This window comes from Achroia grisella, unplaced genomic scaffold (genome assembly GCF_030625045.1).
Source record: "Achroia grisella isolate CSIRO2021 unplaced genomic scaffold, CSIRO_AGI_Agris_v1 utg327, whole genome shotgun sequence".
NCBI classification, from domain to species: Eukaryota; Metazoa; Arthropoda; class Insecta; order Lepidoptera; family Pyralidae; genus Achroia; species Achroia grisella.
Window position 1 is genome coordinate 2,634,818 of NW_026712799.1, and position 11,734 is coordinate 2,646,551.

The 11,734-nt window shown below is 29.1% G+C and overlaps 2 protein-coding genes and 1 pseudogene across 2 annotated transcripts; all 3 read left to right on the forward strand.

The window, feature by feature from the left end:
- Positions 1-1,560: 1,560 nt before the first annotated feature.
- On the forward strand, positions 1,561-6,811 carry LOC131843683 (uncharacterized). The gene is made up of 5 exons (XM_059192371.1): positions 1,561-1,782; positions 2,392-2,703; positions 4,085-4,223; positions 5,164-5,214; positions 6,733-6,811. Exons 1-4 carry the CDS (start codon positions 1,767-1,769, stop codon positions 5,171-5,173), a joined length of 477 nt encoding a protein of 158 aa, XP_059048354.1. The 5' UTR covers positions 1,561-1,766; the 3' UTR covers positions 5,174-5,214; positions 6,733-6,811.
- An 869-nt stretch (positions 6,812-7,680) lies between these two features.
- LOC131843625 (uncharacterized) lies at positions 7,681-9,233 on the forward strand (annotated as a pseudogene).
- A 310-nt stretch (positions 9,234-9,543) lies between these two features.
- Positions 9,544-11,396, forward strand: LOC131843626 (uncharacterized). The gene is made up of 4 exons (XM_059192297.1): positions 9,544-9,595; positions 10,402-10,551; positions 10,703-10,819; positions 11,251-11,396. The coding sequence occupies exons 1-4, from the start codon at positions 9,544-9,546 to the stop codon at positions 11,394-11,396; spliced, it is 465 nt and encodes a 154-aa protein (XP_059048280.1).
- Positions 11,397-11,734: the final 338 nt, after the last annotated feature.

An 11,734-nucleotide genomic window follows, 5' to 3' on the forward strand; every position in this document is an offset into this window, starting at 1 on the left:
TTTACCCTGAATTTAAGGCCCCAAATTTCCATGTTTGAATCTGTGGTAGATTCAAACATGGAAATTTGGGGCCTTAAATTCCTCCAGAATCCCGTATATTGAAATCTCTAAGTAAGGTGATTGTAACATCCACAAGAAAACCACTCTCCATTCGATCCAATCAATGTCATGCAATATTTAAAATCGCCTTTTGTAATTGTGCAAAAAAAGAAATAAAACAAAATAACCCCTGCATAATTCTTGTGTTCTATGGTCCTAGACAGCTAATTGAAGTACTTAGATAAATATATTTTTTGTAAATACATGCATAATATACAGACCAAGAATATAAAACGCCCTTACCGATACTATATTTTTTTTGTAATTATATAATATATATGGTCTGGATATTTTCTATATATATAATGTAATCAGTACTCATGAATACAAATATTTGCACCGTGTTTCTATACCTAGAATCGAACCCGCTAATCGGAAGTAAAGCGGTGTACTAAATCGCTACGCCACCGAGGGTGTCAAATATATATAGTAATTTAATACGGAAGAGAATTCTTCTATCCCGTTATTGTCAAACTAGACCTTATATAACAGAAGGTCAGTGTCAATCACGTCGTAAAATGTCCTACAGAGGGCATGGATCGTTCGAAATTTTATAGTGTACATAAAAATGACCGCCACCATGTTCTGGGGCATATGTTGCTGATATAGACCATCAAAAACATTCCCGCTTCGTCACTGTTCGAACTATGTCGATAAGTCGATTCGCTATTTTATAACCGCTCTCGTAAATAGTGTTCAATCCGCATTTATTAATATCTTTTAAAGTTTCATTGAAAAGCAATATGTAGTATCTCAATCATACAAGTTATGATCGCCCGGGCCAAAATGTAAGGTAGGTGAGTAAGAATGTAGTGTAGTACTCCCTTTTATCTTTAAAATATCATGATGACTATAGAAACTGTGGGCGATACAATTAACAGGCTGTATGTGTGATATTAACCAAACAATAAGACAAAAGTGACAATAAAAAATGTGACATTTCTAAAAACTGTAAAGATTTTGTACAAAAATAAATATATAAAAATGTGCAAAGAGTGTGCAACAGAAAAAATATATAATATAGCAAATAATAAAGGATATGTGGTCACTTTTAGAAAAAATCATCTGCATGAATATCTTAGCCTCGTCGCGTATTTCAGCCTCCATGCAGCTTTCTTTATTAAATATATTTCGATTAAAGGGTAGTGAAATTACAGAATAGGAGACATGATATCTTAGTTATATTGAATGGTAATGTATTAGAGGTTTCACAGGCAGTTACATGATTATATGACATAAATAGTGCTGTTCAGGCGACGGTTACCACATACTATAATGTGATTCGTCAGCTGATTTACCTTTCCAATTACATAAAAAAATATATCACAAATACTTATTTCTGTATTTTTTCATACTTGACATAAAGTATAAATTATTTATTTCATCACAGACGTATTAAACCTATTTATTAATAAAACTATATTCCTAATTACAGTTCCTAATTCGAAATAAATGATCAAAAGTCAATTTACAAATATTTCATGACAATTTTCATGACTTATAAATTGAAAATAAAAATTGAAATGTAACATTAACATAATACAATCCTACCATTAATAATTGGAGCCATACAATCAACAATGGAGACCAAAAATAATCACATATAATTTATCTTTCATCTAGCAATAATATTAGGAACTATCGCATAGAAAAAAACGTCGCCTACAATGGAGAATAAGAATTGTAAGTATACCCAAAGATGTATTATTATTAATAAATAGAAATGTAAAAGAGAAGCTGTGTATTTCTCTGTAGAAATACACGGATCTCATGAAAGATACATTATTTCCGATTAATATTCCAATCAATTGTGGTAATATGTTCCTTTTTGTCAAGCCTAAAAAACTGATACTGCTGGTAGATAGCTTAATAAATATTTATACGCACCGCCAACTTCAGACGATTTAACAGCATCGATATATCACGTGCGCATAAAAAACATATTTATGGTAAATATTTTGATATACAGTATGCAAGATTTGTTGCATTTGACTGTGAAAAAGATTTTAGTAATATTAACAATACTATCAGGTCATAAAATTAAATCAAACCCTTTTATGCCTCTTTACCTGATTACCTCTTTTGCATTGCCATTTTGGAGTCAAGTGACGACATTATATCTGTAGTACAGTTTATAATACATACTGTATAATGACTAACCTAACTCTACAACGTGATGCACTCGGCACGACAACTGGATGACAACACTAGTTCAGCCAGTTGCAAATGCTTCACATGGCAAAACCAATTTGTATTCAATATATAAATATTTGGTGTCAATTTTGTTTGTAGTTGGTGTTATAGAAGACTTATCAGAGTCAGATAACATTTCTACGTCATCATCTAATAATGGAATGTTTGAGCCTCACCAGACACTTGTGCTAGAGTTACATGACCTTAAAAAAGATGATCCGTCTGGCCTACCAACTGAAATTAGAAAAAAGCAGAAAAAGAAGAAGAAAGGACAATTAGCTTCTAAGAAGAGTCATACCAGTCGTTCTTCTAGCAGCCTCTCTGATACCAGTATAGTACCTCCGCCTGTAGTCGACGAACATGCAAAAGAAGAATTTTATGATGCGCATGAAAGTTACCACAAGCTACCTGGTAAGCATTGTTTTGTTTTGATTATTGAATTAATATCAAAATAATCTAATAAGAGAATAAATCACATTATAGTAGTAAAAAAAACTTAAAACTGTATTTTGAATCATAATGATTTGATCAGAATTTAGGCAGTTTATGAGTTGGAAACATCAGGGCATAAATTTAGTACACGTAAATTACGAGACATATTTTGATATTAATATGTATATATACATATATATCCACAATGATCGACTAAATCTTGAAATTGGTGTTGATCCGTGAACAAATTAGCAATTTTATTAAAATTATATCCAGCATATTAGGCGAATTTCATATAATAAAAAAAGGGTATGAATTTAATTATTAATTAAAACTACAAATCAAAGCTGTATCTGTTGTTTTTAAACTTTGATTTGATTTAGAGGATAATCTTTGTTGTAAAACGATATAGGTATCACTTTGGAAAATACTTTAATAATGCCAGTAACGTATGGCACGTTACTGTCTACATATATCTGTCTATATAAATTATTATGTTTTGAATTTAGATTAGAGGAAAAAAAATTATATATTTATATGAAAAGAGTCTCATATTCTTCAATCGTATACAGATCCTAAGAGTACCTACTAAGTTTAAGTAAACACAGTTAGTTTTATTTGTATTTGCCAACATTCGTCTTTGATTTTCAATAAACAGAAATCCGGACGTAGCTCCTGGCTTTTGACTTGATGTTTTTATTATATAAAATTACCTCTCAAGATGCCTTCATAAAAATATACGTACTTCTACCTTGGTGCAGATAAAAAGAATCAATGAGCTGGAAAACAGATCTTATAAAAAATATTTGTATCATTCAATGAAATATAAAGGAATCAACGATTGAAATGTGGGCCAGAGATATTTCGGGAAAAAAATTCTGGCGTGACGTTCTCAAGGAATAATCACGTTATTCAAAGCCCTTACACACCGCGACGCACGTTTCAATAATGTCAACGATGAAATGAATAATGTAACGTGCGCTAACGTAATTGAAATTATTTTATTAAAAAAAAGTTCTTTTACGACTAAATCTGAATAAAAATTATCAATCATCTATACAAATAAATAAAATTGAAGTATCTCTTTGTAGTTTTAAATTAACAGCTTTTCACTAAATGCTTATGTAAGTATATACAGTACTTACATCGAAAATTAATTTAAATATGTTTTCTCTATCTGTTTATTACTGCTCTGATCTCTGAAACGGTTGAACTAAATTCACGGGGTTTTCATTCGTAGATAGCAAATGTTCTAATAAATAATAATATTAATTCCAAGCAGATGGAGTTGCGGATATCTGCTAGTAAAATAATATTTTTATAAAAATTTTTTTCATTATAATTTCGGTAAAATTTCCAGAAAACCAAGTCAGCAATCCTGTAACCGCTGCAGCGCTGGTGCAAGCAAGATCTGAACATGGTCCAGTACCAAAGACAACACAGGAGCAACCAGCGCCTACACAGGCAGGTTGTCTGCCAAAAAACCATCCACTATTTCGGTAAGTATATAATAATGTGGTATAATTTATAAGACCTCGCTTGTTCATGTGACTTCAGATTTTTTATTATCATGAGGTAGGTAAAAATAATTGTGTTATTCGTTATCCCACTCGTTTAATAAAACAAAAAAATTATTTTCCTGTACATACTGTTCGTACCTGTTAAACAAGGTCCGTTCAGAAGTTTATTGCTTAACTAAAGTTCACAAAACCTTTGACATATTATTTAATTCTTAGGAGAATCGATAGGTGCAATATTTAATTCTTCTCTTCATTGAAAACATTCAACTTTTATCGACGGTAGCTTTATTAACCACTTATTTTGCACAATGTGGGCAAGTACAATACTTGCCCACATTGTGCAAAATAAGTGCCCCACAACGTTGAGAGTTGACTATTCCGCTGACTACCCTATCTGGGAAACTCCAACAGTCCTGACAATATGTTAAATATATCGTAAAATAGGTAAAAGATAATACAGATCAAACTTTGGCATATTAATACTGAATACAACCTACTTTTTGATCTTCTTACATTAGTTTAGATATAGAACTTATTGTTAGGTAAGTTACTTGTTGTTAAGTAAGTGTCATCAGATTTATTACCCTATTTGTTTGTTATTTGGAAGAAATATCGACACAGAGTAGATAAACGTAGACATAAAGGTGGATTTGGCCCAGATAACTACCATACAAACTACAATGAAATACCTGCTTACTTTCTTTCCAAGACATTTAACTTTCATATTTCACTTTTTCAAAAGATAAAGCATTATATTAACAAGGTACATTATTAGGTAAAATATAACGGTTATATGATATAGAAAGTACTAATTAATATATTTCCTAAGTTATATATTTTGAAGTTGTAAACAAACGGAAATTTCCTTGTTACAAGTTGTAATTACTTCAACATTTACGTTTTAAATTGTTTCTTCCAGAAACCTGTAACGCGGCCGGAATAAGTCAAATAATATCCTTATCTTAAAAAGGTAAATCAAAATTATTTTTTTCATAACTTACTCAATTCATACTAATATTTTAGTCACTTATAACTGATGAGTTCTTTGTAGTCAGTCAGTTCTATACATTCAATTGGTGACCTCAACTGAATGTACCTATGTTTTTTTAAAGCTATTTAGTTAAATTTTCTTTTTTATTTAATTATTCGTTTAGTGAGACATAATAGGTTTTGCTCTGTTTATTTTCTTTTATGTAACTGGGATGGTAAACTTACCTAATGGTAAGTGTTGGAAGTATAATGCTGGCCATCGTAGAATTAGTTGTTTGTACATTTTTATAGAATATGTCACTTTAGAATATCTCTGTAATGTTTGTAATGTCAACATAAAAATTTTATCATTTTAATATATTTTAATATTTAATCTGTTGCTGCTTTCTCTTATTTCCAAAAGTAAGTATTAACCATCATATATATATGATCATTCGTGCAATACAGAATCTATATTAATATATATAAAGCTGTTAATTTTGTTGAACGCACTAATCTCCAGAAGTATATAGAAGATTTGAATAAATATTTTCGTATTATATAGCCCATTTATCGTGGAATACTATATAAGATCACACCACGATCAATATGAGCGCAGCAGTAATGAAAAATATTGCAAAAATGGAGATTACGTACATTGCAACTCTCGTCTCTGGTAGGGAAAAAATCCAACTAGTTTTTTAAATGACTTTCAGAAAATAAATCTGATATATAACTAATATTCATAGATAAGACTTATCACTTCCATCTAATTACACAATGTATTTAATCATTAGAAAAACAAATTGTTATTTCCCTAATACAAATCAGATACTATTACCGAAGCATATTATATCATAACAGGATGTTAATTACATATTCGTCGGAATTTTTTGACTAATTACTTAGTATAATAAAAAGGTATATAAATTATATAAAGAGACGTTTTTGTCCATTTTTAAACAATACATTGTATAACAGAGATACCTATAGAGAATTTAACTATATTATTAAACTTCTCAAAAAAATCTTAAATATGTTATTCTGAATAACGTTATTTTAAAAGAGCTACAAGCAAGATTAATTCTCATTCTTCTTGTGATGAGTCTGTATTCCAAATAAATAGTAGAACAAAAAATATGACTGTTCAAATATATTTATTTCAATAAATATGTAGTATTTCTACTTTTATTTCTCCAATTCAAATATCTTTAACAATTAATATTTTAAATATTGCTCAGATATAATATAAACTAGAATATCAGTGCAAGTGAATTTTTCAGAAACGTTTAACATTGTTTAAAGTAATGACTTTGAAAAATGTAAAACAATGAATTGATCATCAAACATAATGTACTGTAAACCAAGCTTGGATATTTGAAGTCTAGAACTTAAACTGGGATACAGTATCATAAAATAAGAAATAACAACCAAATATAACAAGAAGAAACATATATTTGATTGCAAGAAGTTATGTTTATTATTTATCATAAATAATTTGCTTTTTATTTTGTTACAGACACTACACAAACTTCTTCAGATGACATCGACGACATTTCTTGACAATGAAAATCACAAAAATAAAGCAATATATAATAGCTTGAAGTTTTAATATAACGAGTTACCATTCCCTTAATATATTATATTATTTGCCAATTCTCTAATGGTAAACAAATGTGAAATATGATTATCTAACTTAATATTAGAAAGACATGAGAAATGGCATATGTATATACTTGGGAGGTTGTATGGTCTAATGTAAAGACAAACTAGTCCATTTTTACATTGCTTAGTGGATTTATTTGTTTCTACATATAAAAGATTGCCTTTTTCTTACAATAAATTAATAGCGTCTTAAGAAATATAGTTGATATTTCTAAATTACCCGATGAAAATGGCTGTTATGCCACTTAGACCTAATGACGAAGATTGCATTGTTTGAACATATTCATAGTTGTTTACAACTATTATTGATAATTTTTATCGACTATAAATCAGTGACTGATATTTAAGTTTTGATATACTTATTCATCATTTATTACCATATTGAAGAGTATTTAAAATAAATAGTTTGCTTGAATTTTAAAATTAATTAAGTTCATTTAATTTATATTCAAATTCAATTTCAATTTAATTAGTTGTCAACTAGAATTTTTGAGTATAAATACTGGAGTAATCAAAGACTATTGAAAAGATAAATAAGTATATGTAATATAGCCTAATAGTCTTATAAGGTTAATATAAGTAAGCCTTGCCTATAATACTGATTTGCACAAAGTGTCGAATGCATTAGCCAGGGGCAAGTTTCGGAAAGTATGGCTTTTATTGATCATGTAGTGTGCCCGTGCCATCACAGCGTTAAAAACTAATGTATAAGCAGTGTGGGCCACGCTCTTTGCTTGTCGGAATTGGACGACTTTTAAAATAATAACAACAATCAACTATGTCTGTTTTGGCAATTGGATTGTCAATTTCATAGTTATAAAATTATTAAATTATCAGTATATTTTATTTTATTATTATTATAATTTTGATGGGAAGTCCCGTTGTAGCGGGACTTCCATCAGAGTTATCAAGTAAGTAATAACGGTAATCATATTAGAAGTTGTCATGAGATCAAATGATCAAAGATTATATAATAAAATCTAAATCCTGTCTTCATTTCACTTCAAATTTCTTTAAAATTCAATCAGCCGTTTAGTAATGATAAAGTAATAAAAATATATACTGTTGCATTTATAATATTACTGTACGGTATAAAAATATAGAGCTACTAATCTTATAATAAAAGTAAAGGAAGCTGATGAAATTAATATTACATTTTATTTGATTTGTACAGCAATGGAAAAACTAAGACGATATAAAGGTACAAGTCAAAGTAAAAAGCCTGCAACAAAACCAAAGACTGTTAAGAAACCTAAAAATGATGGTAACTATAAAACTACCTGTAAAGACTCCTGTATTGTTCTATATCTAAAATTATATTGCATATATCAATATTTCAGGTCCGACGTGTTCAATGTTTTTGGCGGAGCTAACAAGAAAACTGGCTCGTAAAAAGAAAAAAGAACATGAAACTAAAGATATCGTGCGTAAGTTTCCATTTATTTATATTTATATATATGATAAATTAAATAAAAAGATTATATATCTAACCTATATCTGGCTTATTTATATTAAAAATATTTAGTTTTAGATAGCATTTTATTGTTTTTCCAGAAACCGTTATCAATAGTATTACAAATGTTTTACCTGTAAAAGTATCTAAAAAATCACCAGAAGAGAAAGAATTTTCAATGAAAATCGAATCATTAGAAGAATTTGCACCCAATAACATTTTACTGATGCCACATACGGAACTAGGCATAAAAGATGAACCACTACTAGAAGAAGAAATTCCTCGACCAGCTTTCAAAATGCCTAAAATGCCTTTAGCAAGTAGTGATATTATAAAACAGGCAGTAGAAAATAAAAGAAAATTAATTAAGGAAGATGCATCTGTAAATACAGTAACGGATCATGACGTCGCCGCTGAATTGACTAAGCACGTCGGAACACTGAGAAAAATATCGTTGATAGCGGAAGAATTTAACCAAAAGACTGGTAAATTAGTTCTAGCTATATTCGCATCTTTGCTTACCTGATAATATAATAGTAATAATTGTATTATTACTAATGATTTCATGTAACAATAGTGTTATCAGTAAAACTAGAAGAAATAGAAAAATACAATAAAATTACATAAACCATACATATAAATTCATTGTATACTTAACTTTATATCATTATATTTATCTGTTTCAGAAAATGTGTATTCGACAGTATTGTAATAACAAAAATATTAAAATAAGCATTTTTTGTTTCTATTCTATTGCAGCTAAAAATTTAAAAGAAATCGTAGACAGCGTTCAAGAAGATTTAATAAAAAAGTTGGAAGAAATAGAAGCAGAAAGAAAAGCAGCAGAGAGAAAGGAAAAACTAGTACAAGTTGACGATAGAATATAATTAATACAGGAGTAGAAGATTACATATTATTGATACTTCAACTAGCAGAAAAATTATTGATACTTCAACGCTATGACAGCTGGTGTCATAATGAGATTAAGTAATATGTTTTTATAAAATAAACTATACAATTTTAATAAAAAATAAATAATTTTTGCTTTTATAATATTTTAAACATCCGTTACGAATGTTTTATGTTTCTTTTACATCGTAAATACCTATATGAATCAATCAGTTTGAATTATCAACATAGTTATTTCTAGTTGAACCAAGAAATACGTATGTATATGCAGTACGATTTATTACGAAATTGTCATCAATAGTAATGCAGTCTCGATCACATCCACTTGATCTTAGAGAATCATTGAAACATAACGGTAACAATCTGAGTATAAATAATAATTTTGAAGATAAAATAAAAGATAATAAACAAAATGGTAATAATTACGAATTGTTCATAAATTATTTAAAAACGCATCTTTATATGTATTTAGATATAAAAGTAATTGATATTAATAGTTTACTTTATCCCAAAAATACAAGACAAGAGGCATCATGTTAGCAAGTTACCCAGAATAATCAAGCCTATACAACTTAAAGATCGCTTTAATAAGGGTTCTTGTAACTCTCGAGGACAACGAGATTATTCAGGTAAACTTTACCTATTCTCATCCAAAAATCCTTATGGAGTAGGTAAATTCTAATGTATTAAATTTGCTTACTATTATATATAGCTACCTACCTATCCTACTACATACCTATCTAATTGACTTTAATTACAGATTAGTCCCTACTTTTAAGGCAATTACAAAGTCAAATTATTTTAAACCTAAAATATATTTTCAAAGTTTCTTAGCCTTGACGAACTTGACTGAGCTGACTTCGACGCTAAAGATTGTGAGTTAAAATTTGGAACAAAAAATGTTTCAAAAACAACTACCCATTGATAGAAACGATGATAAATAATCAAATTAATCCGGAAAATTCTGCATACCGTTGTATATACTGAGCAAAATGTGAGCATGTTAAGTGTTCTTCTCCCCAACGAGAGTTGACAATGCCCCTGAATGCCATATATGGAATAACAGTTTAAAAGTATATACAGCGTTCCTATAATAAATTCATATTTAGTACTACACACAAAATCACATTGTCAACAAAATATTTAAATAATATTCGCCAGGTGCTGCAGCCAACAAATTAGCACGTAGTCATATTCCGTGCCGTAGAGCACTTGTTAAAAATACTAGTGGCTCTGTGGCAGGAAAAAGCAATTTATTCATAACAGGAACGCCGAATATTCATAGAGTTCAAGTTTTGAATATAAGTCCAGGTATTAGCTTTATTAACTTACACGTATTTACATTTTATAATAATTTAAAGCAGTTTATATTAGAGCATTAAAGGTTATGAGTTCAATTATTTCCGAAAAACAAAAAAGCTAGTAATTATATTCTAAGATACTAAAAGTAATTTCTTTAAAGATTTTAGTTCAAAAGACCAGATACCAACTACTTCGGTAGCATCCACAAGACCTATACCTAAATTACAAGAGATTTATAGGCAAAACGACGTGATAACAGATGAACAGCGACTATATGGTAAGTTCATTCATTCAACAAACAGTTTTAATGGTCGTTCGTTATCCTTTATAACGAAAAGGAAACGGTGGAATAAGTTATGGAGCGGCTGAAAGCACAGGAGGTGGGAATCGAAATTCTCAAAATTTTGATCCCGTTATAATGCAAAAACCTTTTGTGAATCGGATGGGTAACTAAGAAATATATTTTTAATTATTATTTCCCTTATCTCTACGAGTATTATAAAACTAAAGAATTTGTTGCTTAATGTTTCGCACATTCGACGAAACTAAATTCTCAGAAATTACTTTTTTTTATCCTTGATAACCCATTTGTCGAGAACTTTCTCGACAAATGGGTTATCAAGAATATATAACGATCAATATATGACGCAAATAGAATTGTGGTGTTCAACTAATTGAATATAAATATAATTAGCAATTTACTTTCAGATTGGTTTATAGAATTGGCTACTCCAGTCCTTTCTCAGCACACTAGCCCAGACAGCTTACAAAATAATATTTCTAATAATACTAAGCAAAGTGTTACAAATACTGGTGAGTTAACAAAAAAAGTTAAAATCTCTACTTATAAGTAACGAGAGAGTAGATTTTGTGTTATGAGGAACGTAATCTCCGCACCTACTGAATCAATTTAAAAAATCTTTCAGCGTTTTAAAGTTAATTATTTCGATCTTATTATAATTAAATATGGTGAGTTCTAATTTAAAGAGAGATAAATTTAAATCAATCAAACAGTACTTTTTACTTACTTCCCTTAGATTTTGTGTTATGAGGACCGTAATCTCCGCAACTACTGAATCAATTTAAAAAATCTTTCAGCGTTTTAAATTTAATTATTTAGATTTTATTATAATTAGGTATGTTGAGTTCTAATTTAAAGAGAGATAAGATTTAAATCAATCAAACGGTACTG

Coding starts and splice junctions, on each gene's coding strand:
- LOC131843683 (XM_059192371.1), top strand. Junction 2,704..4,084: donor AAGTTACCACAAGCTACCTG/GTAAGCATTGTT, acceptor TAAAATTTCCAG/AAAACCAAGTCAGCAATCCT.
- LOC131843626 (XM_059192297.1), top strand. CDS start 9,544: ATGCAGTCTCGATCACATCCACTTGATCTTAGAGAATCATTGAAACAT. Junction 9,596..10,401: donor AGAATCATTGAAACATAACG/GTAACAATCTGA, acceptor AATATTCGCCAG/GTGCTGCAGCCAACAAATTA. Junction 10,820..11,250: donor AGATGAACAGCGACTATATG/GTAAGTTCATTC, acceptor ATTTACTTTCAG/ATTGGTTTATAGAATTGGCT.